This window comes from Hypanus sabinus, chromosome 7 (genome assembly GCF_030144855.1).
Source record: "Hypanus sabinus isolate sHypSab1 chromosome 7, sHypSab1.hap1, whole genome shotgun sequence".
NCBI lineage: Eukaryota > Metazoa > Chordata > Chondrichthyes > Myliobatiformes > Dasyatidae > Hypanus > Hypanus sabinus.
In genome coordinates this window covers 73060653-73086493 of record NC_082712.1, presented here as the reverse complement: position 1 = coordinate 73086493, position 25841 = coordinate 73060653, and the positions used below count along the sequence as shown (strand labels likewise).

At 41.4% G+C, this 25841-nt stretch overlaps 1 protein-coding gene across 3 annotated transcripts in view; it reads right to left on the bottom strand.

Moving 5' to 3' along the window:
* jak2b (Janus kinase 2b) overlaps positions 1–25841 on the bottom strand; it is a 268366-nt gene that overhangs the window by 49655 nt on the left and 192870 nt on the right. For all 3 annotated transcript variants that reach the window (XM_059974879.1, XM_059974881.1, XM_059974880.1), the window contains exons 4-6: positions 24674–24791; positions 18176–18321; positions 11518–11839 (exon numbers count right to left, since the gene is read on the bottom strand). In XM_059974879.1, coding sequence (XP_059830862.1) covers positions 11518–11839; positions 18176–18321; positions 24674–24791 — 586 coding nt within the window. The remainder of the gene's footprint in view (positions 1–11517; positions 11840–18175; positions 18322–24673; positions 24792–25841) is intronic.

Sequence of the window (25841 nt, the reverse complement as noted above, 5' to 3'; positions counted from 1 at the left end):
TCAATAGGATGTGTACAAAAGCATTCTGATGGTTTATACTCAGCAATATACTGGGGAGGCAAAGGTGCACCATAGTTTGTTCTAAGCACAAGGGACTCTGCAGATATAGGAGCAACTGACCCCACTATATGCTGGGGGAACTCAGCAAGTCAGGCAGCATCTATGGAGGGGAATAAACAGCTGATGTTTTTGGATAAAACCTTCTTCAAGAATGGAAAGGTAGCAGCCAGAAGCCAAAATAAGGAGAGGGGATGGGGGAGAAGTAAGTTGGCAGACCAGGTGAGAGGAGATTTGGTGAGTGGGGAGGTTAAAAGCTGGGAGGGGATAGGTGGTAGAGTAAAGGACTGAAGAAAAAGGGATCTAACAGGACAGTGGACCATAGAAGAAAGAGATGAATGGGTGAAGAGAGGGGGTGAGGGTAATTAGAATGGCAGATGAATAAAGGTGGGGGCGGGGGCTGAATGGAATCAGGAGATCGATGCTCATGCCCGCAGATTGGAGGATACCTAGATGGAATATGATGTACTGTGTTCTCTTTTTTAGACAGACCCAATGCAAATTGGGGGACAACTTTGTTGAGAACCTTCATTGAAAAATGCAGGATCACCTAGTGGTCCTGGTGATTATACATTTCAATTCACCTTCCTATTCCCGTTCTGATGTGTCTGTCCATATCTGTTGCTATGATGAGGCCAAACTCAGGTTAAAGGAGCAACACCTCAAATTCTGTTTGTGCAGCCTCCAACCAGATGGCATAAACTTCAATTTCTCCAACTGCTGGTAATGACCTCCCTCCCCTCCACACAGTTCTCTCTTTTTATCATTACACATTCTGGTTACCCTCTCACCTTATCATTTCCCTCTAGTTCCCCTCCTCCTTCCTTCATGGTCCTCTGTCCTCTCCTATTAGATTCCTTCTCCAGCGCATTACCTCTTCCACTTATTCCCTCCAAGCTTCTGATTTCATCTCCCCTTCCCTTATCAATCCTCACTTGGTCTCACCTATCACCTGCCAGTTTATGCTCCTTCCCCTTGACCCCCACCTTCTTATTCTTCTGCTACCTTCCTTTACAGTACTGATGAAGAGTCTCACCCTGAAATGTTGACTGTTTATTCCCCTCCATTGATGCTGCCCGATCTGCTGAGTTCTGTGCGTTGCTACAGTTAATTCTGCAGCTTCACTGTTTCAGTAACCCAGGTTCAACTGTGACCTCTGAAACTTGGTGTGCAGGGCTTTCAAGTTCTCCTTGCAGTCTTTACTTCACATGTTCTAGTTTCATCCAAGACTCCAAAGATATACTGGCTGGCAGATTCCCTGACCATTGTATGCTTCCCTAGTGTAGTTGGGAGATTTGATGAGCATGAGAAAGAGAAGAGGTTATGGGGAAATAAGTGGGTTGATGGGATTGCTCTGAAACCCCAAATAGACATCTCCTATGACATTTGAATTTTGCACTGATGGGACGATGCCCAGTTTTTAGTGCGGTGCCAATAATTTGCATCACAGACAATGGCATCACCCTTAAAGGCACATTCAGCACAGCAGCCCAATAGCCTTAGCAGCATGGAATGACAGCCATGGAGGAAAAAGGGAGAAAAGAGCTCCAAAATTCACACAATGTGGTACTAAGGTCTAGGTACAAGAAGTTGAGGCCAGGAGTGACATGCTGTGACAGAACTACTATTGGGATTCACAAGAGAGGTAGATGTGAAGTATCAGTCAAATGTGAGAATACCCATCCATAGAATAACTCCACAGAACATTTCACAAACTTGTATTATAGGTCACAGTCAACTCTAGATCAAGATAAATAATGCTTTTTCCTGATGATGAAGGGTCTCGGCCCGAAACGTCAACAGCGCTCCTCCCTATAGACGCTGCCTGACCTGCTGCGTTCCACCAGCATTTTGTGTGTGATGCTTTTTCATGCTGACATTTAAACTGCACGCAAGTACAAATTGTTAATCACGTCAGCTGCAACTCGATTCACTCGAAACCAGAGAGGTAAAGTGTCAAAAGACACGATAAAAGATTACTCAATATCCTGGCTAAGTACATGGAAGGGTAAGCTTAAACTGATATGCACTAAACACAGGAAATTGGGGCCAGCTGGGTGAGCACCACGGTGGGCATAGAGTGGTTGGGCCAAAGGGCCTATACTTGTACTGAATTGTTCTACGAGTCCAATATCCTTCATTTCCTCCTTTTAAACAAAGTTAGGGGATGGTCACCTGCATGGGAAAAAGGTCTTCACAAAGACCTTGCATCCTGCAATGAAAAAGCACTGAGGCCTCAAACATCCCTGGAGCAAATGTGATCCACAGCCTGCCAGATACATCAATCAACAGTGTTCCTTTTGGTCTGACCAACAGTGGGTACCCTCATTACCACTTGCAATTACTCTTGCAATGCCATAAAGATCTTCTGGCTACAGCTTACAAGTACAACTGCATTATGTTTGTCTTTGTAGGGATAGAGATGGGCAGGATAAGTGGGAAGACACTGGAGGAAGAGGAAGGCGATGATGATAAGCATAGAGGACAATTTACACACCGTCTTGGAGACAGATATTGTGATGGATGAACAGATTAAATTAAGGGATGCAGGTGACATGGAGATGCACCTGGCACCAGCAGGCTGAAGTCTGGAACCAGGTATAGGGATTCCAGTGGAGCTTCTCCAGAGGGGAGAGTCTGCACATCTATACTGTCCTGGAGAATATGAATGAGGGCCCCAATAGAAAGTCTGCTATGACCAAGCCTAAGCACACTGATTGTTGGCATGATGACTGGCTGTTTGTTTGAGCACAGGGGATTCTGAAGAATGCCGAGGAATCTGTCTCCCTGCTCTGTTAGGAGCTGGAGACCAAGAATCCTGCTGGGGAGCAGCAACATTGCTTCACGTAGCACCCACTGGTGTAGGTGACTGCTGCTGTGAAGACCCGGTGAATTTCGGTCTAGACTCATCCAAATCCAGGGAGAAATCTTTGGAGGGAAATGGGTGGTCGACATTTTGGGTTGAGATCCTTATCTGTCCATTTCCTTCCATTGATGTTACTTGACCTGCTGAGTTCCCCTAAATGCTCCTGAGTCGAGCAGCTGTAGTCTCATATCTCCAACCAGAGATCTGCTTTCAGCAACAAGGGAGTAGTGTTTAGTTCTAAAGGAACAGTGATACAACACCAGGAAGCAGTTTGTTACTTTCACTGAGCAGAGAGGTGCTGTGGGAACAAGTTACTGACTTCCATGTACATAAAAATACTTTTCTTTTGCTCCAGACTCCAACATCTGCAGTCTCTTGCATCTCTAGCCAAAATGTGTTCACAATCATGGGAGTAAACAGTCTGTGGCTCTCTCGCAATAAGGGACTGTTGGAGCTCAGCAATAAGCTGTTCAAATGCATGTCAGCAGCACGCTCCTGAATTGACAGAGGCAAGTCAGCTGTGAGGAGATCATTCTCCTAGAGTAGCAAAGACACACCAGCTCATTCACTAATGCCTACATTGTCACCAGATTCCTGCAAAGAAAGCTGACCTAAGATGAGTGAAGGCAACAGAGATCTTGTAACTCAGTGTCAGTGGCACAATTTTAGGCTTGGAGGTTGAAACAATAGTGGGGATGGCTGCACTGTTACTGCTGAGGTCCCCACTGAATGAGTTTTTCAGCAGCACAGTGCTGTGAAGTGCATTCCCTATTAGGTTCAACACACAATGTGGATTTCATAAGACGTTTTGAGTAGTTTGTAGCAAGTGCTGAAGAGGCTCAGCTGTGAGAAAATAGTGAGAAAAGTAGCATGACATGCTCTAACATTTATTGAGATTCTTCAACAATGGTCATAGTTTTCACTTTTGGACCCCAATTTAAATTGCAATGGATGTTGTGGAAGGAAGCTACTGATATGATGAAGGAAGCCCTGAACACCACCAGAGACGGTGGTCCTCCATTGCCGCCCTAAGCACCAGTAATGCATAATGGGCAGTAAGATAAGGGTGTTGTGGAAGTAGTGACATCTATTAATGGGTGTCAAATGTTGAATGTAAGTCGGGTTCGACACAACAAATAGTGTAAAGAAATACCTGGTGAAATTTCCCACAACTTCACCTGGAAAACTGGACACACTGATAGAAACATTGAAAATAGGTGCAGGAGTAGGCCATTTGGCCCTTCGAGCCTGCACCGCCATTCAGTATGATCATGGATAATCATCCAACTCAGAACCCTGTACCTGCTTTCTCTCCATACCCCCTGATCCCTTTAGCCACAAGGGCCATACCTAACTTGATACTGCCACAAACTTGATCTTTGCCACTGATTTGCATACATCGTCTGGATGAAAAGCCTTTATTTTCACTGACCCTTTAAATCTTTTGATCAATTGCTTGAAATCTACACATTTTAGTTTTTGATGTGTTTGCCACCAGTAGATTCCTTGTAATTACCCTCTATCAGCTCACTGTAGTTTGATACACTTGAATCTTTTATGTCTGTAACGTGCCTAAAAGGGAGAAGAGGTGCTGCCCTTTGAGCTTAGCGGAACACTGCACAAGGCAAATGATAGCAGTCAGTGTGGGATGATGGATTAAAGTGACAGGTGGCAGACCTTTGAGGGTTGAATACTGAGTCGAACAATATCAGATAACCAACCTTTACTCTTTCTGAGTTAGCCAGTCCAGATAATAAGGTCCACTCTAACACTACTCAGTAGTTTCTCTCCCCACCAATGTTGTTACTGGATTCTTGTTTACTCTTGTGTATGTTGTATGATTTGGTGACTATAACTTTACAAAACCAGCATCAGCTTTTACCCTCTCTCTATTGCACTCATGCATCACCTTCTAATTTAGTTCCGACAGAGAGATCCCTTTCTTAGAAGGCAGCAAAACCAAATGCATCACCATAACAATTTAAATCTTCACCATTCCCTTGTCCTCTCCTTCTTGTACAAACCTAGTAAATCAAAACACGCTAGCTTTCTCACTTTCCCAGCTCTGGTAAAGGATCATTAACTGGAACTGTTAACTCTATTTTATTTTCAGAAATGCTACCTGACATACTGGGTATTCCCCAGTGTTTTCTCTTTTTATTTGGGTGACAAGCTTCAGCATTTGCAAACCTTTTTCTATCATGGTGCATGTTCAATATTATTTTTTTGTTAAGTGACATCTACTCTATTACCTTAGAGCACACCCTCAAAAATGTAAGATTGTTCAAGCAAGAGTTTCCTTTCTGAAATCGATGAACACAGATCCAACAACATTCAACATGCACAGCACCATTGTGGCTAAGTTGCCCATTGAACTGGCACCCTATCCACCACCCTAGATATCTGTTCTCTCCACCATTAATAGCTACTAACTACACCATCTACAAATCAAGTCATAAGAGTTATACAGCACAGAAACAAGCCCTTCGGCCCAACCCGTCCATACTGACCAAGGTGCCATTTACTAAATGCTCAACTATTATTCACCCAAGATTTCCTAATACCCTCTAAATCTCTTATCCTTATGCCTTCTAGCTCTAGATATTTCTGTTGTATAAAATAGTTTCTTACTATCTACCATGTTATAGTCTTCAATTTTGTATACTTCTATCAGAACCCACACCAGCCTCTTTCGATCCAAGAAAACAAAACCCATCTTGTTTATCCAGTCACTCATAACTGAGGCACTCCACCCCAGGCTCAATCCTGGTGAATTTTTTTTGCATCTTCTGTAGTGCAGTTAAGTGTTTTTGTTATAATATTGCATCCAGAAATATCTAAGTACTCCAACTGTGAACTAATTTATGATTTAGGAAGTTGTAATCCTCTTGGCCACAGTGAACGAAGGCGAAGTATCTTTCTATCTGTCCTGCCTATCCTCAGCGGTCCTTGGACTTGTTCACAGGGTTCCCCCTTTACCTTCAGTCCCCTACCATCCATTATGTATTAGTCTTTACAAAGTGCACCACGCCTCACTTATGAAGTCTAAATTCCATTTGTATTAGCTCCGACTAAATATTATCCTGTAGCCTCCTCACCATCAACACCATTTTCTCCCTTCAAAATGAACAATTTCCCACATTATCCATTCTCCATTTATCAACCTCTTGCCCAGCTACCTAACCTGTCAACATTCAGATTTCAAAGTTCAGAGTAGATTTATTATCAAAGTACATACATCACACCTCTGACATTTTCTCGTGGACATTCACAGTAAATACAAAGAAACACAGTAGAATCAATGAGGAACTGCACACAACAAAGACAAGCAAACAACCAAAGCGCAAAGGCAACAAATCGTGCAAAGACAAAAAAGTACCAAGTAATAACATTATATAAATCATATAAATAAATAAATACATATAGGGAGCATGGATTGTAGAGTCCTTGAAAGTGAGTCCATAGGTTGTGGAATGAACTCAATGTTGAGGTGAGTGAAGTTATCCAGTCTGGTTCAACAGCCTGCTGGTTGAGGAGCGATAACTGCTCTGAAACTTGGAGGTGTGGCACCTGAGGCTCCTGCATTTTTTTCCTGATAGCAGCAGCAAGAAGACAGCATGGCCTGAATGGTGGGGGCATTGATGAGAGATGTTGTTTTCCTGTGCCAGCATTCCTTATAGATGTGTTCAGTGATGGGGAGGGCTTTACCTGTGATGCACTGGGCTAGAATCCACCAGTTTTCGTAGACTGTTCTGTTCAAGGGTGTTGGTATTTAGCTTAAAATGAGAAATCTGGACGGAAGAAATTGTGTTATTTCCGGGCCTGGCTTGCACATTATTGCCACTCACTACTGTAGTACAATATTAGATTGTAGGATTCCCCTAATCTACTCATGCAGTGATGCAATTCCTATGAATTAGGGTACAGCGTTCAATGAGGTAAATTTCAGAACTTTCAAATTGTCTTGACCACTTTTCTCTAGCCCTTGGCCCAACCAAGATGTTATCATCCACTTTATACACCTTCAAGCAGAGAATACAATTTTGCCTGAGCTATGATGACATCATAACTTTCCCCTTTATTAATTGCAGTATTTGAGGTGGAGTTAAACAACAGGGGATTGACTATTGTTAATCCATAATGAAAATGCCAGAAGCAGACTAAAGAAAAAAGTGTAGACAGTATTGTGCGGAGTATCTGAAATACAGATTAATACTAGCACCAAGCAACCAATAACAGCCAATGTGTCTGTTGTGTACTATTTTTTTTCAAATGAGGCAATGAAACCATCCAGACTCCTTGAACATTTGAAGAAAATATACTCTGATAAAGCAAATAAGAAGACTTATTTTCAGTCACTCCGTGAAAACTTTCAGAAATGGAAAACACCTCAAAACAGCGACAGTTTGTGTGCTTCACACAACATTTCATTGCTCATTGCTAGATCTAGAAAGTTCCATATAATTGGAGAAGAACTGATTCTGCCAGCAGTAAGTGAAGCTCTGAGTACGGTTTTGCATCAGTCACTAGACCAAATGATTAAAGTGACTCCTCTCAGCGATAATTCTGTTCAAAGATGAACAGATGAAATGAATGCGGAAGAAACATTGTGCAACATACTTAGGAGAACAGAATCTGCTCTGCAGTTGGATGAGTTAACTCTGCCAGGAAACAAATCTTTGCTTTTTGGTTATGTTCGCCTCATAAAAGACACAAACCAGGTTCAAGAGTTGTTATTTGCAAGGGGATTAGAAACAGATACAAAGGGGGAATCAATATGTCAGGTTGTTGAAAAAGTTTTCAAAGAAAAGGGTATTCAGCTCAGCAACATTCTTGCTCATGCAACAGATGGGGCACCATCAATGACAGGGTGCCACTATAGGGATATTACTTTCTTGAAAAACGCTGTACCAAACATACTTACCATTACATAGAAAACTTCTTGTTGCAAAAAAAAACCTAAGAAATCTGCACAAAAATCATTAAATACTGTTAACACAGCAGTAAATAAAATCATTCCATGTTCTCAATACTCCAGAACATTGAGAGTTTTATATTCAGAATGCAGAACAGTTTGAACACCTGCTCTCAGTTGGCTCTCGTTAGGAAAATGCCTGAGATACTATGGCATGAACAATGACTTCTCTAACCTCCGTTAATGCCCCACCTTCCCTTCTTACCCCATCCCTGATATATTTAGTTTTTCTCCCCCCTCCTCTATTTTTTCTCTCTCTGTGCCCATGACTCTGCCTGTTCTTCATCTCCCTCTGGTGCTCCCTTCCCCCTTTCTTTCTCCCTAGGCCTCCCGTCCTGATGCACTATTAATAACTCCAAAAGACTAGAAGTAGAGTAAATACTGAAAGGTTTTTATTAGCAGTAAAATGGACCACGTCCATGCTAGATGACCGCCCTGGACGGTGGGAGGAGCAGTGACACAATCATCTTTATCCAGGGGTCTGTGGGAGGAGCTACAGGAGCAGTCAGCAGAGGGGTGTGTCCAGACAGGTATACACGGTTTACCACACGTCCCATGATCCTTTCCCTTCTCCAGCTCTGTATCCCTTTTGCCAGTCACCTTTCTGGCTCTCAGCTTCACCCCACCCCTTCTGGTCTTATAACCATGTAACAATTACAGCATGGAAACAGGCCATCTCGGCCCTTTTAGTCCATGTAGAACGCTTACTCTCACCTAGTCCCACTGGCCCGCACTCAGCCCATAACCCTCCATTCCTTTCCTGTCCATATACCTATCCAATTTTACTTTAAATGACAATACCGAACCTGCCTCTACCACTTCTACTGGAAGCTTGTTCCACACAGCTACCACTCTCTGAGTAAAGAAATTCCCCCTCATGTTACCCTTAAACTTTGTAATTTCCTTTATTCCACTGAAATACCGACACATTGGATTTTATTTTTTCCCTCTCAAATTTCAATGTGAACTTGATCATATTGCGATCACTGTTCCCTAAGGGGTTCCTTATCAATAAGCTGTCTTCATTGTACAAAACCCAATCCAGAATAGCCGATCCCCTAGTGGGCTCAACAACAAGCTGTTCTAAAAAGCCATCGCTTAGACAGTCTACAAATTCTCTCTCTTGAGGTCCAGTAGTGAACTGGTTTTCCCAATCCACTTTCATGTTAAAATCCCCAACGACTATCATGACATTGCCTTTCTGACACACCTTTTCTATCTCCTGCTGTAATTTGTAATCCACATCCCGGCTGCTGTTTGGAGCCCTGTATACAACTGCCATTAGGGTCCTTTTACCCTTGCCATTTCTCAACTCAACCCATAGAGACTCTGCACCTTCCAATCCTATGTCATCTCTTTTTAATGATTTAATATTATTTATCATACACAGAGCCACACCACCCCCTCTGCCTACTAACCTATCTTTCTGATACACCGTATATCCTTGGCCATTCAGCTCCCAATGGCAGAAAGATATGACAGAGAGATCTCAGAATCTTCTCTCAATCCAAATTCCAGATTGGGTAATAAATCTATTCCTGTAAACTTGTAATAAGAAATTTAACAGGAAGGATGGAAGAAGAACTGATCTTGTTGCAAATTGACTTTGAGCTAAAGCCAAGACCCAAAAAATCATATTAAGAAGTTTGGCTCTAGAAAGAAATCCCTGAATGCTCTACTGCACTGTGGAAAAAGGTCAAGATGTTTTTTATTGCCTTTTCAACATCACACTGGTTTCAGTGCAGTTGTCCAACTTCTTTCAAAGCAACGAAGCAGATTAGAAATTACTGAACTGGGGATCTGAGACTCTTAGTGACATTCAGCCTGATGTTGAGAAGCTGCTACCACTGCACCAAGCCCATCCGTCTCACCGAAAGGTGAAAAAGCAATGAAGTAAAGAATAGTTGCATTACTAATGTATGAAAATTGTCCTTACTGTAATTACACAAATAGTTTTATTTGCAGCTTTAAATAGATCTCAATAATATTTGCAATTATTTGTCACTGCTTTGAATTTGTAGTTCTTAATTTCTTTCACTGTGCATCATAAATTCAAATTCTTTACAGATTTTATGTAATGGCCAGTAACAGAGAGGGGGTGCTGGGGATGGCGTTCTGGGAGCCAAGAGGGCAGTAACCCAAAAATGTCTGGGAACCACTAATCTAAATGATAATGCTGAAGAACTTAAAGTTGCTGACCATCTCCACCCCTGATCCTCTGATGAGGACAGGCTCATGGACTGCTGGTTTCTTCCACTTGTAGTTTGTTATCAGCTTTTTGATTTTGTCGATGTTGAGTGACAGGTTATTACTGTGGCACCATTCAACCAGGTTTTCAATCTCCCTCCTATATGTGATTCACCACCACTTTTCATATGGCCAACAACAGCGGTGTCAGCAGCAAACTTAAATATGGCATTGGAGCTGTATTTAGCCTTACAGTTATAAGTATAAAGTGATTAGAGCAGAGGACTAACAACACAGCCTTGGCGTTGATGGTGATTATGGAAGAGATGTTGTTGCCAATCTGTACTGTCTGGGGTGTGCAAGTGAAGAAATCAAGGATTCAGTGCACCAGAAAGTATTGAGGCCTAGGTCTTGGTGCTTACTTTAGTTTTTTTTATTAAACTAGTTTATTAGTTTTGAGGTGTTGATATTAGTCAGTAAACAGTTGGTATTTACTTCCCCTTCGCCTTCTGACCTATTTTGGTTGTAAGTCAATTTGGCCACTGAACACTTGGTTCCTTTGTGCAAGTTATTTTGCAAGCAATCCTCTGTCATGTCAAAATGTTACTTCCTATATACAGAATATTATGAAATGAAAATGAAAATGTATGTTACCTGAAATTACAATTACAAAATTCAAAAATATACTTAGAAATATTGAATTACTGACACTCCATCTGAGTTGATTGAAACGAAATATAATACAAGATAACGTAAGTATATTCTTATTATAGCCATACTATTGTCTTCTGGTTCTCAAATTCCATGGTGTTTCAGTTTTTAGTAAAACATAAAAAGGGAGTCATTTGTTAATTGTGAAATTAGTTAAATTTAAAATTGCTTAGCTATGACTTGTTCTTTCAAATGTGAAAGAGCACTGTAGCATTTAAGAAGGAACTAGCCCACAATCTAAAGCAGTGCACAATGTGTTGAAGGGACTACGTGGAATCAATGTGATATCAATGGTGTAGAACAAAACTGAGAGTGCAGAATCAACCAACTATATCATCTGTTCTCTGCTACATATTAGACATAACCCATCATGAACCACAATAACTTTTTCAGAAAGCTGTTAACAAATGATCAGAGAACAATCCAGAAAAAATAGGCAAATATTTCCATAAACACGATTCAACTGTAAAAATGTACACTCTGTAGTGTGACTTTTTATAATATAGACATCATTCAATGTTTGTCATCACGCACATAGCATAGATTCAACAATGTCAGTTCAGCTATTGACCTATATAAATTCAGATAAGTATGTCATTGAAGGTGAACTGCAATTGAACTTTTGTTTTACTGGATTAGTTCATTACAAAATGATTTATAAGATGTATCTTTTGATAGCCTACCTGTTTAACAAATGTATTTAAATTACTGTAGCAATTACCTGAGAAGACTGGGATTCATTGTCTTTATATTTCCCTTTCATCCACTGAATGCCACCATTTCCAGTTACAATGATAGTTGTATAGATATCTTCCCCCGCAGGGCCGCATACAGGCTCTTTCACTTCAAAATACTCAGAGAACAAATCAGGCTGCAGATTTTCCATATTAATGAGGTATTTCAGCTTCAGATCTCGAGCGCTTGCATTGCATTGACTGAACTGACGGATGAACCTGTAAAATCTGTACCGGATCCGCTTCCTTGTCACAATATGGTAATTCTGGATTTGTAGCCGAACATTTTCTGGCAACAATGATTTATAACTGGAATTAAAACAATACAATTAACAGTTAAAATGTAAATAGTCATTCATAGTGAATGTGTTGAAAAATCTTTGGCAACTAAAATTACACAAGGTTAATGGGCAGAAAAAAAACAAGCAAAACAAAATTCCTTCCTGAAGAAATATATCACCCTGCAAAAGTTATAAGCACATCAGTATAATACTAGCAGCTGCAATGGTATTATCAACTCTGCATCAAAAAATTCAAAGTCTGATTCATAAACTAAGCAGTCCCAGCAGCTACAAACCAGACTGAAGCTCCTGCTCAGTCAGGCATTAATTTGGGTATCTATGTTCAAGTTATGGGTTGTGGGAGCCCAAAAATCTCACCCATGATATTGGGCCTGCAAAATTGTTGGAAGTAATATTTTAACCAATGTGACTGAAACACTCAGATTGTTCATTGTTGAATAGCAGGATACCAGCTTGGCAACAGTGAAATAATTATTTTTTGTTTATAAATAAATTGAAATTTTAATCAACTGCAAGAATTATGTGCCAACATTTGGTTTCTAGTGAGCCCCTTGAAATTTATAGGTGATGTAAGAGTAGGAGGGCATATGGAGAAATGGCCTTGACAAGAAGGACTAGAGAGAATCCCTAAACTTCTATAAATATATTAGAAGCAAGAGTACGGATAGAGTCATTTCCCTAAGACGGCAAAAGGAAAATTTACAGTACGTGTGGAGCCTGGGGATATGAGTGGGATCCTCACTCAATATTTCTCATTGGCATTCACCAGGAAGAAGGCTGTGAAGGGTGAAGATTTAGAAGGCAGTACATTGATATTCTGGAAAATATCTGTATCAGGAAGGAGGAAGTGATAGTGATTTTGGAACACATTAAGGTAGTTAAATCCTCAAGATCTGGTGGGATTAACTCCTGAGTGCCATGGATTGCAAGGTAAGAGATTGTTGTGCGTCTTAGGGAGATTCTTCCATCTTTGTTAGTTACAGTCTAAGTACCAGAAAACTGGAAGACATCTCCCTATTCAGAAAGGGCAGTAGGAATAAGCCAGGGAGCGACAGGCCGGTGAAACTTAAAATCAATCATAGGTACATTAGTGGGGAAAAAAAATTGAAGGTTCAGGACTTTGTTCACTTGGAAGGGTGGGAATTGTTAGGAGTCAACATGTTTTTATGCAAGGGAAGTCCTGCTTTACAACTCTGATTGAATTCTTTGTAGAGACAATTAAGAAAATTAATGAGGCGAGGCATTAGAGGTGGTATACATAGTCTTTAACGAGGCCTTTGACAAAGTCCTGCAGAGTAGGTTGGTTAAGATGTTTCAGGTGAGGGGGGGGGGGTCAAAGGTCTGCTGGCAATCTGGATCCATATTTGACCTGGTGATAGGAGACATAGGGTAGTGGTCAAGGACTTTCTTTTCTCACTTGAAGGCTGTATCCAGTGGTGTACCACAGGGATCAGTGCTACAATCATTGTAGTTTGTCATGTAAGTTATCTGCATGAAAACTTAGGTAATTTGATTAGTAAGTTTGTAGATGTCACAAAAATTGGTGCAGTAGTAGAGAGCAAAGGATACAGGAGGATATGGATCAGCTCCTAATTTGGGTGGAGTGGTGATGGAGAGAACTCAGTCTAGCAAGTGTAATGAGTATTAATATTTATTTATTTTTATTTATTGACATACGGTGTGGAATAGGCCCTTCCAGCCCTTCAGGATACATCATCCAGCAACCCCCCCCAATTTAGTTCTAACCTAATCATGGGTGCAACTGGATCCTTGTGCAATTGGATCTTTGATTTTCTCTCTTGCTGACCCCAGTCAGTTTAAATTGGCGACAACATTTTCCCCATAATCTCCATCTGCACAGGTGCACCACAGGGCTGTGTGCTTATCCCCCTAGTCTACTTAATTTATACTTATGACTGTGTGGTTAGGTACAGCTCCCATATCATATTCAAGTTTGCTGATGAACCACTGTCATAGGCCAAATCAAAGGTGGTGATGAATCGGCACTTAGAAGGGAGACTGAAAATCTGGCCCAGCAGCACCATAACAACAACCTCTCACTCAATGACACCAAGATCAAGAAGCTGCTTATTAACTTCAGGAGAAGGAAACCAGACATTCATGAGCCAATCCTCACTGGAGGATCAGAGGCGCAAAAGGTTAACAATTCTTTGGTGTTATTATTTTGAAGGACCTACCCTGGGCCCAGCACGTAAGTGTAACTACTAAGAAAGCTACAGCAATGCATCGACTTCCTTAGGAGTTTGTGGAGATTCAACATGACATCGAAAACTCTGACCAACTTCTCTAGATCTGTAGTAGAGAGTGTATTACTGGTTGCATAATAGTTCGGTTGGAAAGGCCGAGAAACAGTAATGGATACAACCTAGTCCATCACAAATAAAGCCCTCCTAACCAATGAGCAAGAAATGCTGTTCCAGGAAAGCAGCATCTATAATCAGGGGTCCCCATCACACAGGTCATGCTTTCTTCTCGCTACTGCCATCAGGAAGAAGGTACAAAAGCCTCAGGACTCTCACCACTAGTTTCAGGAACAGTTAGTACCCTTCAACCATCATGCTGTTGAACCAAAGGGGATAACTTCACTTGCCCTGTCATTGAAATGTTCCCACCACCAATGGACTCACTTTCAAGGACTCTTCATCTCGTGTTCTTCATATCTATTGCTAATTTAATTATTATTATTTCTTCTTTTATATTTGCAGTTTGTTGTCTTCTACACTCTGGTTGAATGCCTTAGTTGGGCGGTCTTACATTGATTCTGTTATGGTTATTATTCTATAGATTTATTGAGTATATTATATATACAGATTTATTGAGCATATTTTCAGCGGCTGCACAAGGGCACTTGATGAGGGTCGGTTCCGATGGAGGCATGATCAGGTCCTGAAGACCAGTGCTGAAGCCATCAGTGCAGGAGTTGAGAGGGTGAAGCGGTCCCGACCCTCTAAGCAGGCCATTGCCTTTGTCAGAGCTGGGGAGCAGCCAATACACGCCAAAAGAACATCTGCAGGCATCCTGACCTCTGCAAGGGACTGGCAGCTGTTGGTGGACCTCAAAAGGTAGCTGAAGTTCCCCAACCATATCGCAGCCACCACCCTGTGACCAGACACTGTCCCTGTGTCTGAGTCTACCAAGCAAGTGGTGCTGCTGGAGTTGATAGGCCCATGGGAAGATCGCTTGGAAGAGGCCTTTGAAAGGAAGCTCTCCAAGTATGCAAGACTAGTCAACAACTGCCAGCAGGCTGGATGGAGAGTGAAGTGTCTCCCAGTGGAGGTTGGACATAGCGGATTCGCAGCCCGTTCTTTAACCAGAGCCTTCAGCAATTTGGGCATCAAGGGAGAGAGGAAGAGGAGAGCCATCTGCAGTACCACTGATGCAGCAGGGAGGGCCTCAAGACGGCTGTGGCTCAAAGGAGGGGAGTCATGGAGTCACGAGTAGCTAGGCATCTAGACACAAGCTGGGGTCTGATCAGCCCCAGCTGGGTCACCTGGAGGAGTGTGTATGATGTTGAAAGAACTGAAACACCCGATAATTCCAGGAACATCACTGAAGATACGTCCAGAGGCAGCAGTAGATGTATGTACATAGAATGCCCACAAGAAAATGAATCTCAGGGTTGTATATGGTGACATATATGTATTCTGATTATAAAATTTACTTTGAACTTTGAGTACAAGGGTAGGGGTATCACATGGCAGCTGTAGAAAACATTGGTCAGACAATACTTCAAACACTGTGACAGACACAAAATGCTGGACATAATCTGTAAAGGCAGTATCTGTAGAAAAAAGTACTGTTGGTGTTTTGGGCTGGAACCCTTTGGCAGGACTAGAGAGAAAAAAAGCTGAGGAGTAGATTTGAAAGGTGGGGGAGGAGAGAGAGAAAACAAGGTAATAGATGAAACCTGAAGGGGAGGGATGAAGCAAAGAACTGAGAAGTTGATTGGTAAAAAAAAGATAGAAGGCCATGGAAGAAAGAAAAGGGGATGGGGGAAGCACAGAGGGAGGTGATAGGTGGGCAAGGAGAAAAAGTGAGAGAGAGAAAGGGGGATGGGAAATGGTGAAGGAGAGGTAGGGTGGGGGGTATTATTGGAAGTTTGAGAAATCAATGTTCATGCCAACAAGTTTGAGGCTACCCAAATGGAATACTAGGTGTTTTTCCTCCAACCTAAGTGTAGCCTCATCACAACTGTGGAGGTGTCCATGGATACATAATCTGAATGAGAATGGGAAGTCGAATTAAAATGGCTGAGCACTAGGAGATCCCACTTTTTCCGGCAGATGGAGAATAGGTACTCAACAAGGCGGTCTCCCAATCTACGTCCCGTCTTACCGATATGCAGGAGGCCACACTGGAAGTGCCAGGCACAGTATATGACTCCAAAAGACTCACAGGCAAGGGGTCCCCTCACCTGGAAAGACTGTTGAGGGCCCTGAATGGTAGTCAAGGAGGAGATATAGGGGCAGGTATAGCACTTGTTCCACTTGCAAGGATAAGTGCGAGGAGGGAGAGCAGTGGAAAGGGATGTCACATAAGGAGCGATCCCTGTGGAAAGCAGAAAGTGGGGGGTGGGGGGGGAGGGAAAAATGTGCTTGGTGGTGGGATCCTGTTGCAGATAATGGAGGTTTTGGAGAATTATATGCTCGATGCGGAGGTTGGTGGATTAGTAGGTGAGGCCAAGAGGAACCCTGTGGTACATGCAGACAAGGGAAACCATATTCGTTCCTGGGTGTCAAGATCTCTGAGGATCTAACCTGGTCCCAACATATCGATGTAGTCATAAAGAAAGCAAGACAGTGGCTATACTTTATTAGGAGTTTGAAGAGATTTGGCATGTCAACAAATACACTCAAAAACTTCTTTAGTTGTACCGTGGAGAACATTCTGACGGGCTGCATCACTGTCTGGTATGGAGGGGCTACTGCACAGGACTGAAAGAAGCTGCAGAAGGTTGTAAATCTAGTCAGCTCCCTCTTGGGACTAGCCTACGAAGTACCCAGGACATCTTTAAGGAGCGTTGTCTCAGAAAGGCAGCGTCCATTATTAAAGACCTCCAGCACCTAGGGCATGCCCTTTTCTTATTGTTACCATCAGGTAGCAGGTACAGAAGCCTGAAGGCACACACTCAGCAATTTAGGAACAGCTTCTTCCACTCTGCCATCCAATTCCTGAATGGACGTTGAACCCTTGAACACTACCTCACTTTGTTAATATACAGTATTTCTGTTTTTGCACATGTTTAAATAATCTATTCAATATATGTAATTGATTTATTTGTTTAGTTATTATGTTTTATTTTATTTATTATTATTATTTTCTCTGCTAGATTATGTATTGCATTGAACCGTTGCTGCAAAGTTAACAAATTTCACGTCACATGCCGGTGATAATAAACCTGAATCTGATTCTGACATTTGTCCCTCCCTACTGACCTCCCTCCTTACACATAGTTTTGTAGCCTTTATCCTGATGGCATGAATAACGATTTCTTGAATTTCTGCTAACAACCCTCTCTTTCACCATTTTCCGTCCCCTTGTCCCTCTCTCACTTTATCTCCTTGTCCACCCATCACCTCCCTCTAGTGCTCTCCCCCTTTTCTTTCATCCATGCCCTTCTGTCTCTGTCACGAATCACCTTCCCAGCTCTTTACTTCATACCTCCCCATTCAGGTTTCACCTATCACCTCATTTTCTCTCCTCCCCTCACCTTTTAAATCTACACCTCAGCCATTTTTTTTTTCTCCAGTCCTGCTGAAGGGTTTTGGCCTGAAACATCAGTCATATTTTGTTCTCCATAGATGCCAGGCCTGCTGAATTCCTCCAGAATTTTGTGTCTTTTGCTTGGATTTCCAGCATCTACAGATTTTCTCTTGTTTGTGATTTATATGTTTAATGCAGTTTTGGTCACAACACTGCAGAAAGGATATTCTAACATTAGAAAAGTACAGAAGAAGTTGACCAGGATGTTGCCTGAAGTGAAGGGCTTAATTTATAAAGAGAGATTGAACAGCCTCTGCTAATTCTCAATGGAATATAAGAAGCTGAGCAATGAATTTATAGAGATTTTTCTTTATTAAAGCATTCAACCTTTTTCTTTACCCTTGAACACAGTAGGTCGCCAATCCAAGAACCTCATAAGTTTGCAATTAATTACCTCAAGGATTGTGATCATCAAAGTGGTCCTCATGCATTCTGGTAGAAAAGTCACATATCAACATCACTAATCTACTCAGTCCAACCAGAATCTTGCAGATCACGATTAATCTGCCCACTTTGTATATGCAAATATATTATACACTTGCAAATAATACCTTCTTACCTTCTTGAATGGCAAATGTCCAAAGGGGATTGGCCATTTTCCTTTGCCATCCTCATCATATCAAGCACTGCCATACCAAGACATTCCTCTTGCATTTCGTGTGTTGCTGGGATCTTGACCCATCCGTTAATAAAATCATCACGCCACTATGAAAGAAGAGCAGAAATCAGATGGTAACCTTACATCAGGTTTCCACCTATTAATAATGTTTCAATATCAATACTTGAAAGGAATTGCTGGTGTTCCTCTTGCATCTTGAATTGAAGAAAGGCAGAGCTTGGAGCTTGTCCCTGATTGACAAATAGACTTCCATTCCAAAACAATGTATTAGGTTCCTTTAACTCTTTACTCCATGTGCATCATTACAGCATTCAACTATGTCCAGTTGACACCACATGAAAGTTATACAGCATTTTAAAAAATACATTCCTAACAAGCCTCAATAACAGTGCAGACCCAGCGATTCAAACAAAACACATATCAAGGTTGATACCCCATGCCATGGGAGGGTGTAATGATCAAGGAATAAAGTGCTGGCGAAAACGATCTTATTCAATCAGATAATCAGATATACCAATCCACAAAGGACATGAAATTACACAGGACACGGGAATCCCATGGTCACCAATGCCCTGTTTGGATTCTGCCATTGCAATGGAGATTGAGTTGCATATCAACATCAAGCATGCAATTACACCAAACCTATGCTGTTTCTGAATGTTAGGGCCTTTGGAGGGGAAATTCCTCAGTCTTAAACCTCACATGACTCACCTATAATGACTCACCTATAAACAAAATTACTACAGCATACTAAACGCTAATTGACTAAAAGGAATCTACTGCAAGTTGCAAGGTAACATTTCTCAGCTCAGTTTGCATTCTCCCCTCTACCTGAGGAATTTATAGCTGGCCGATGAAAATCAAATCCCTCTAAAGCAGCAGTAAATACAGAACAAACACGAGGAAATCTGCAAATGCTGGAAATTCAAACAACACACACAAAATGCTGGTAGAACACAGCAGGCTAGGCAGCATCTATAGGGAGAAGCACTGTCGACGTTTCGGGCCGAGACCCTTCGTCAGGACTCAGTAAATACAGAACCTTGGTTAGAACATCACTGAAACACTGGGTGCAGTTCTGTTCACCACACTATTGCACTGGCGAGGGAGCAGGACACTTTCACAAAGATGTTAAATGAGATGATGTCTTTCGTCCACGTAGAGGGATTGGATAGACTAGGTTGGATTTCCTTGGAATGAAAAGGCTGAGGGGATGGGGTGAGGGATATGATTGAGCTATGCAAATTATAAGGGTATACCTAACACTTACTAAAGGTAGTTTTAATCAGAGGGCTGATGTTTAAAGAAATAGGGAAAAAATCTGAAATTTAGAAAATCTAGAAAGAATCTGAGGTAGAAATTTTTCACCAAGAGTAAGGTTAAAATCTATTGGTGGATCAGAGACACTGACAACAATTAAGAAGTACTTGGATTAGAATCTAAATGTTATGGCATAGATGGCTCCGGATTACAAGTTTGAAAGTGGGATCAGTAGAGGCACATGGCTACTACTGTATGGCTTTATCCATATACAAAAGATCTGCTGTAACACCAGAAGTGACAGTGCAAAAGCAATACAACAAAACTCAAACAAGACCTAAGACAGAAATTTGGCCTTGTTGAATTTCCAAAAGCATTTAACTATGGAACATTCACTAGAACCACATTTTACAGATGGGATTCAATATGTTCATGGTTAACATATACTGGGCTGGAAAATTTGCATTATTACTTTTAAAGTGGCATTAAAACATTGCTATTGGTTGCCATGAAACTGCTGAAGTCACATAAAAATGTAGATCATTAAATGGGAAGTTCTCAAAATAGAGTTGGATTTCCCAGTGATGAAACCACCATTCTTGTGTTCAGTGCAACATTCCCTATCGACTAAATGGCTCTCACAATTGTTGGTATTTTGTCCCTCTGGTGCAATCTCTGCAAACTGCAAAATTGAAACTTATCAACTCCTGTCTGAGAAGTGACTTGGATCTGCTCAAATTTGCCTACCGGCACAGAAGGTTCACTGCAGATGTAATTTTATTGGCTCTTCGCTCAACTTGAACATCTGAACAAACAGAGAAGATATGTATATCAGGATGCTCTTTATCAAGTACAGCTCAGCATTCAATACCATCATCCTCTCAAAACTAATCAATAAGCTTCAAGACCTTGGCCTCAATGCCTCTCTGTGCAATTGGATCCTTAATTTTCTCACTTGCAGATCCCAGTCAGTTCAGATTGAGAACAACATCTCCTCCTGAATCTCCATCAGCACACGTGCACCACAAGCTGTGTGCTAATCCTCTTCTCTACTCGCTTTACACTTATGACTCTGTGGCTAAGCATTGCCATATTTAAGTTTGCTGATGACACCACTGTTGTAGGCTGAATTAAAGGTGCTGACAAATCAGCATATAAGAGGGAGATTGAAAATCTGGCTGAGTGGTGCCATGACAACCTCTTACTAATGCCAGCAAGACCAAGGAGCTGAATATTAACTTGAGGAGGAGGAAACCAGATGCCTATGAGCCAGTCCTCATTAGGCAATCAGAGGTAGAGAGTGTCAGCTTTAATTTCCTCAGTATTATCATTTCAAGGGACGTGTTCAGGGCCCATCATGCAAGTGTAATTACAAAGGAAGCACAGCAGCTCCTCTACTTCCTCAAAAGTTTGTGAAGTTTTGGCATAACATCAAAACTTTGACAAGCCTCTGGAGATCTGTGGTGGAGAGTATACTGACAGGCGGTATCACAGCTTGGAATTGAAATGCCAATACACTTGAACAGAAAATCCTGCAGAATGCAGTGGATACAGCCCAGTCCATCATGGGTAAAGCTGTCCTCAACAAACAGCACATTTACATGCAGTGGTGTTGCAGAAAAGCAGCATCCATCATCAGGGATGACCACCACCCAGCTCATGCTCTCTTCTTGCTGCTCCCTTCAGGAAGAAAGTACAGGAGCCTCAGGACTCACACCACCAGGTTCAGGAACAGTTGTTACCCCTCAACCATCAGGCTCTTGAACCACAGGGGATAACTTCACTCAACTTCACTTGCCCCATCACTGAACAGTTCCCACAACCACTGGACTCACATTCAAGAAATCTTCATCGCATGTTCTTGATATTTATTGGCTATTTATTTGTTACTATATAATTTTTTTCATTCTTTTGTACTTTGTCTTTTGTACACTTGTTGTCCACCCTGTTGATATGGATTGTCATTGGCTCTATTCTGGTTATTGAGTATGCCTGGAAGAAAATAAATCTCATTGTATATGGTGACGTATATGTACAGATTATAAATTTATTTTGAACTTTGAACCAGTTCTCTAGAAGACACAATATTATAAAAGCTGTATTCTTCCAGCTATCCGATACTGATTCCCCTGAATAAGTGGATACTGGAGTGTTGTGAGGCAGGGAGCAGGATGTAGGGGAGTAGTTCCTTCATTTGGGGAAGGGGGTGTAGGTCAGAATGATGCAGCTAGGCTGGTGATGAACAGTACTCACAGAATGCTTGTTGTTTTTTTAAGGGTGGGAGGACAATTACCACCAAATACTTCTGGCAGGAATTTGTTAGGTATGTTACTGTTAGGAGTTGAGAGCAGTATATGAATACTGGTATTTTCGGCAGGATAGCGGCGTGACTGGTCACAGTAGCTTCTATGAGGTCAACAAAAGGTGCTACCATTCTACTTAAATGTACTTCTAATGACCAGAAGATCCTGCTATACATTAAGAACTTGAAGTACTCCAGGTCTACACCATCAGTGAGTTGCTCACTAACGGAGCCAACGAAGGAGCTGCACAATGTGCTGCTGCCTGAGTCAATGATGGCTTACAGTGAAATAGCAAGTGGCTATCATGGCCACTATTCTTGTGATCACAGGACCTCTTTGGACATTGTAAATCGGGTACACTGCAGGTTTGATTTGCTGATTTATTGGATGAGAGCAGGAGCGGTTGGCAGGGGAGCTCCCTGGCCTCAGTTGTAGTTAGTGAGAAGTAGGCCTGAAGCCTCAGCGTTGCCTGTTTGCAGCCGCCTGGAGTGAAGGGATGCTTCACTGGGGGCGGTGTGGCACAGCGTTGCTGCCTCCCAGGGTTTCACTCAGCAGAAGACAAGCTTTGCTGTGGCTGACTGCAGATATTTTTTTTTGGCTGCACTAAATGAACTCGGGGTTGTGTTTTTACTAATATTCTACATGTGCTTGCATATGTGAGGACTGGGTCTCAAAGCCAAGATATCGCCTTGCAGGAGTTGGGCGTCGGGGCAAAGACTGGGCCTCAAAGCCCCAGTGTCAACAACTGGACGCTGGGGCCTGTCAACAGATGATATTGTCGGCTGGAGGGCTGAGGAGTCTGAACTATATCCAGTACATACATATTCTGCGTCATTGTACTTTAATGATATTCTAAATGAGCTTGTTGATTTGTAATGTGTGAGGACTGGACATCAAGCTGCGGTGTTGCAGCGGGGAGGGACTTTTGCTACATGATTGCGGTCTTCTGTATGACAGTTGGTAATGTGCCTTTGCACCTTGACCCCATTGTAACACTGTCTTGTTTGGCTGGATTTATGATTATTCATGTATGGTTAAAATAACAATTAAATTTGAATTGAATTGAATTTAATGAGGCCTGTACTGGATGTCTTTACTTGTGTGGATGATTTATTTCAACATCAGCATGGAGCTGGGGTGACCCTTCTAACACAACTGTGAGCAGAAACAGTGTAACTTGGCACAGATCAACAGTAGCAGTCAAAAACAGTGATCACAACCGTGTTTCCCAGAACAAATGGTTTCAACATAGGTTTGCAGTTATAGGTCGCAGTGATGGTAAAGAAGCCAGTTGAGAGATGGTAGCTTAAATAGCACACTTTGGTGAAAACTAAGTTAGTAACTCTTGGTTACTGGTAAATAGGAACTCTTATTTCTCAAGCCAGTGAAAATGAAACAAAAGACAACGGTGAGAGGAACACTAAGACAGGCAGCATTTTTACAGGCAAAGGGATTAGTAGATGTTTCAGCTCAAGACTCTACATCAGGATCCCTGAAGTATCAACCTAAAACGTCAACTATCCCTTTTCCTTTACCTCCATAGATGCTGTCTGACCACATCCTGCAGTAACTTGCCTTCTTTTTGCTCTAGAACACAGCACCTCAGTCTCTTGAGTCTCCAGTGAAATTTGGAATCTCATTGCAGAGAAATTTAGGCAGATACATCAAATTAACATCAATTGAGGGAGTTTTGTCCTGGAGTATAGATAACAGATTAAATCAAAGTTCTGTCAAAAAATAAGGGCAAATTTTCCTACAAGATATCCTAACACAACACCCAGAACCATGTGTCCTGGGTTAGTTTAATTTTCAAGTCTACAGCACTATTAGTTTGTGCAAAGTAATTTTTTGGTCCACACAGCAGACTATTATACTATTATTTTAAAAGAGAAAATGAACAAAATGAACGTGCGTAAAGTGGTTTAAATTAGAAATTAAAACAAACTAGAAAGCTCAAGGTAGTATTCCAGTTACCTACCAATATAACCCCAAGATCAATTTGTGATACTATAGTACCAATACTGCTTGTAGTAACAGAATTAACTGGCCACAGCACTATTTTCTAAATGATGAAGATATTAAAAAAACTCTTTAAAAAAAACTCTTAGAAGGAGTTATGAAGAGTGAAGAAGGAAGAACAAGCTGGGAATCCAGCTATGGTACATTGCTACTGGGTGAACATAAATGTTCAGAAACTCACTATATAATTAGCTGACTGAAGCTTTGTATACTTGGTAGGTTGTTGAGGCAGAGGTAAAGCCATTAAACATTTGAAGTAGAGTGAGAAATAGCATTTTGGGGAGGGCATGAGAAAGCAGAGATAACCCTGAAATATTCCACCAGAAAAACAAAGGCTAAATAGGTCAAACATCTCTTGTTACATCTCATACACTTTAATGGGGGGGGGGGGGGCTACTTTTAATTTAAGTTGAAAAACAAAAACTTTCTCATACAAAATCATATCTGCATTATAAAACTTCACACCTTTGTTTTAAATTCAATGACAACATTGATTAGTACATTGCAATGTCAAGAGTTGCTTCCTACAATTCAAGTAGTGTCAGAGCTACATTCCTCTTCTAATTTGGGCATTATTTCCATTACAGAGCAAGTAAGATTTCTACTGGTGTATAACCTTTCCATTTATACATGCAAGATCAAACTGTTAAGCTACTCAAAGATTCACTGTCCAGGCAATTCCATATTAATCACCATTACTCCACCCAAATTAAGGGCTCACCACAAATATTCTCATTATACAGTCAAATATTTGCATGCTGTATGCAGATGATAAATCAACAGTGAGTAATTCACATTAAAGTGGTAAATGCCTGTTCCAACACTGCTCTATCAATGCCAACCTGAAACTCTGTACCTGAGCAAAAAGATACATCATTATAGTATCATCGATGAAAGGGCTCTCTGCACCCTTGGTAACACCATAACGATATGCTCTCTTGTGTCCAGGACTATACCAGTGTGGAAAGTAGAATCTGAGGAGGGAATATCAAAAGAGTTACTTTAATCATGTGATTAAATTCTTAGTTAATTTAGTCCAAAGACCAAATCTAATTGGTTGCAATATCTATTGACACAAAAACATACTTGATTTACAGGTTGCTTACTAACTTTGAACATTTGGAGAGAGAACTGAATGGCTCAAAAAATTGCACTATCAAACCCACAACCTACAGAAGGTACGAAAATTCAGGTGTTATCTGCCTGCTATGTGTGATGGTCAGTGTAACGTGATAAAGTAATTCCTGTATAGAAAGAGCCTGAAAAAGCAGGAAGGCCAAAGAAAATGGTGAATTATGGAGGGAAGATGAGAACCATTTAAAAAGATATGAATGGTCTTGTAAGGATCAACTAATTTTATTTTTGCTACATATTGAAATTTTAAAAAAACTCAGGTTCATTTCCTGATGGTAATTTTTCTGATATTCTCCCTGTCTAAATAGTTTTGCAGATTAAATTATACTTGAACAACTTTATAACATAAAATTATGGATCATAAAAGCTTTTAGATGCTATATATCTAATTTCTAAATATATATTAATCACTAGGTACCACAGCAACACACACAAAATGCTGGAGGAACTCAGAAGGTCAGGCAGCATCGATGGAAATGAATAAACAGTTAACGTTTTGGGCTGAGACGCTTCTTCAGTGCTGGAAAGGAAGGGGGACGATGCCAGAATAAAAAGCTGGGGAAGGGGAAGGATGATAGGTGCAAGGTGATAGGTAAAGCCAAGTGAGTGGGAAAGAAGCAATCTGACAGGAGTTGAGAGTGGGCCATATGAGAAAGGGAAGGAAGAGCGGACCCAGGGGAAAGTGACAGACAGGTGATAAGAGGTAAAAGGCCAGAGTGGGGAACAGAAGAAGAGGGAAGAGGGGAGTGGAAAAATTACTGAAAAGACAAACTGATATACATGCCATCAGGTTGGAGGCTACCCAGAGGGTGGCCCCATCTTGGCATAAGAGAGACCATGGACTGACATGGAACCCAGGTTTCAGGCTACCAGTCTTGGTAATCGGTTCC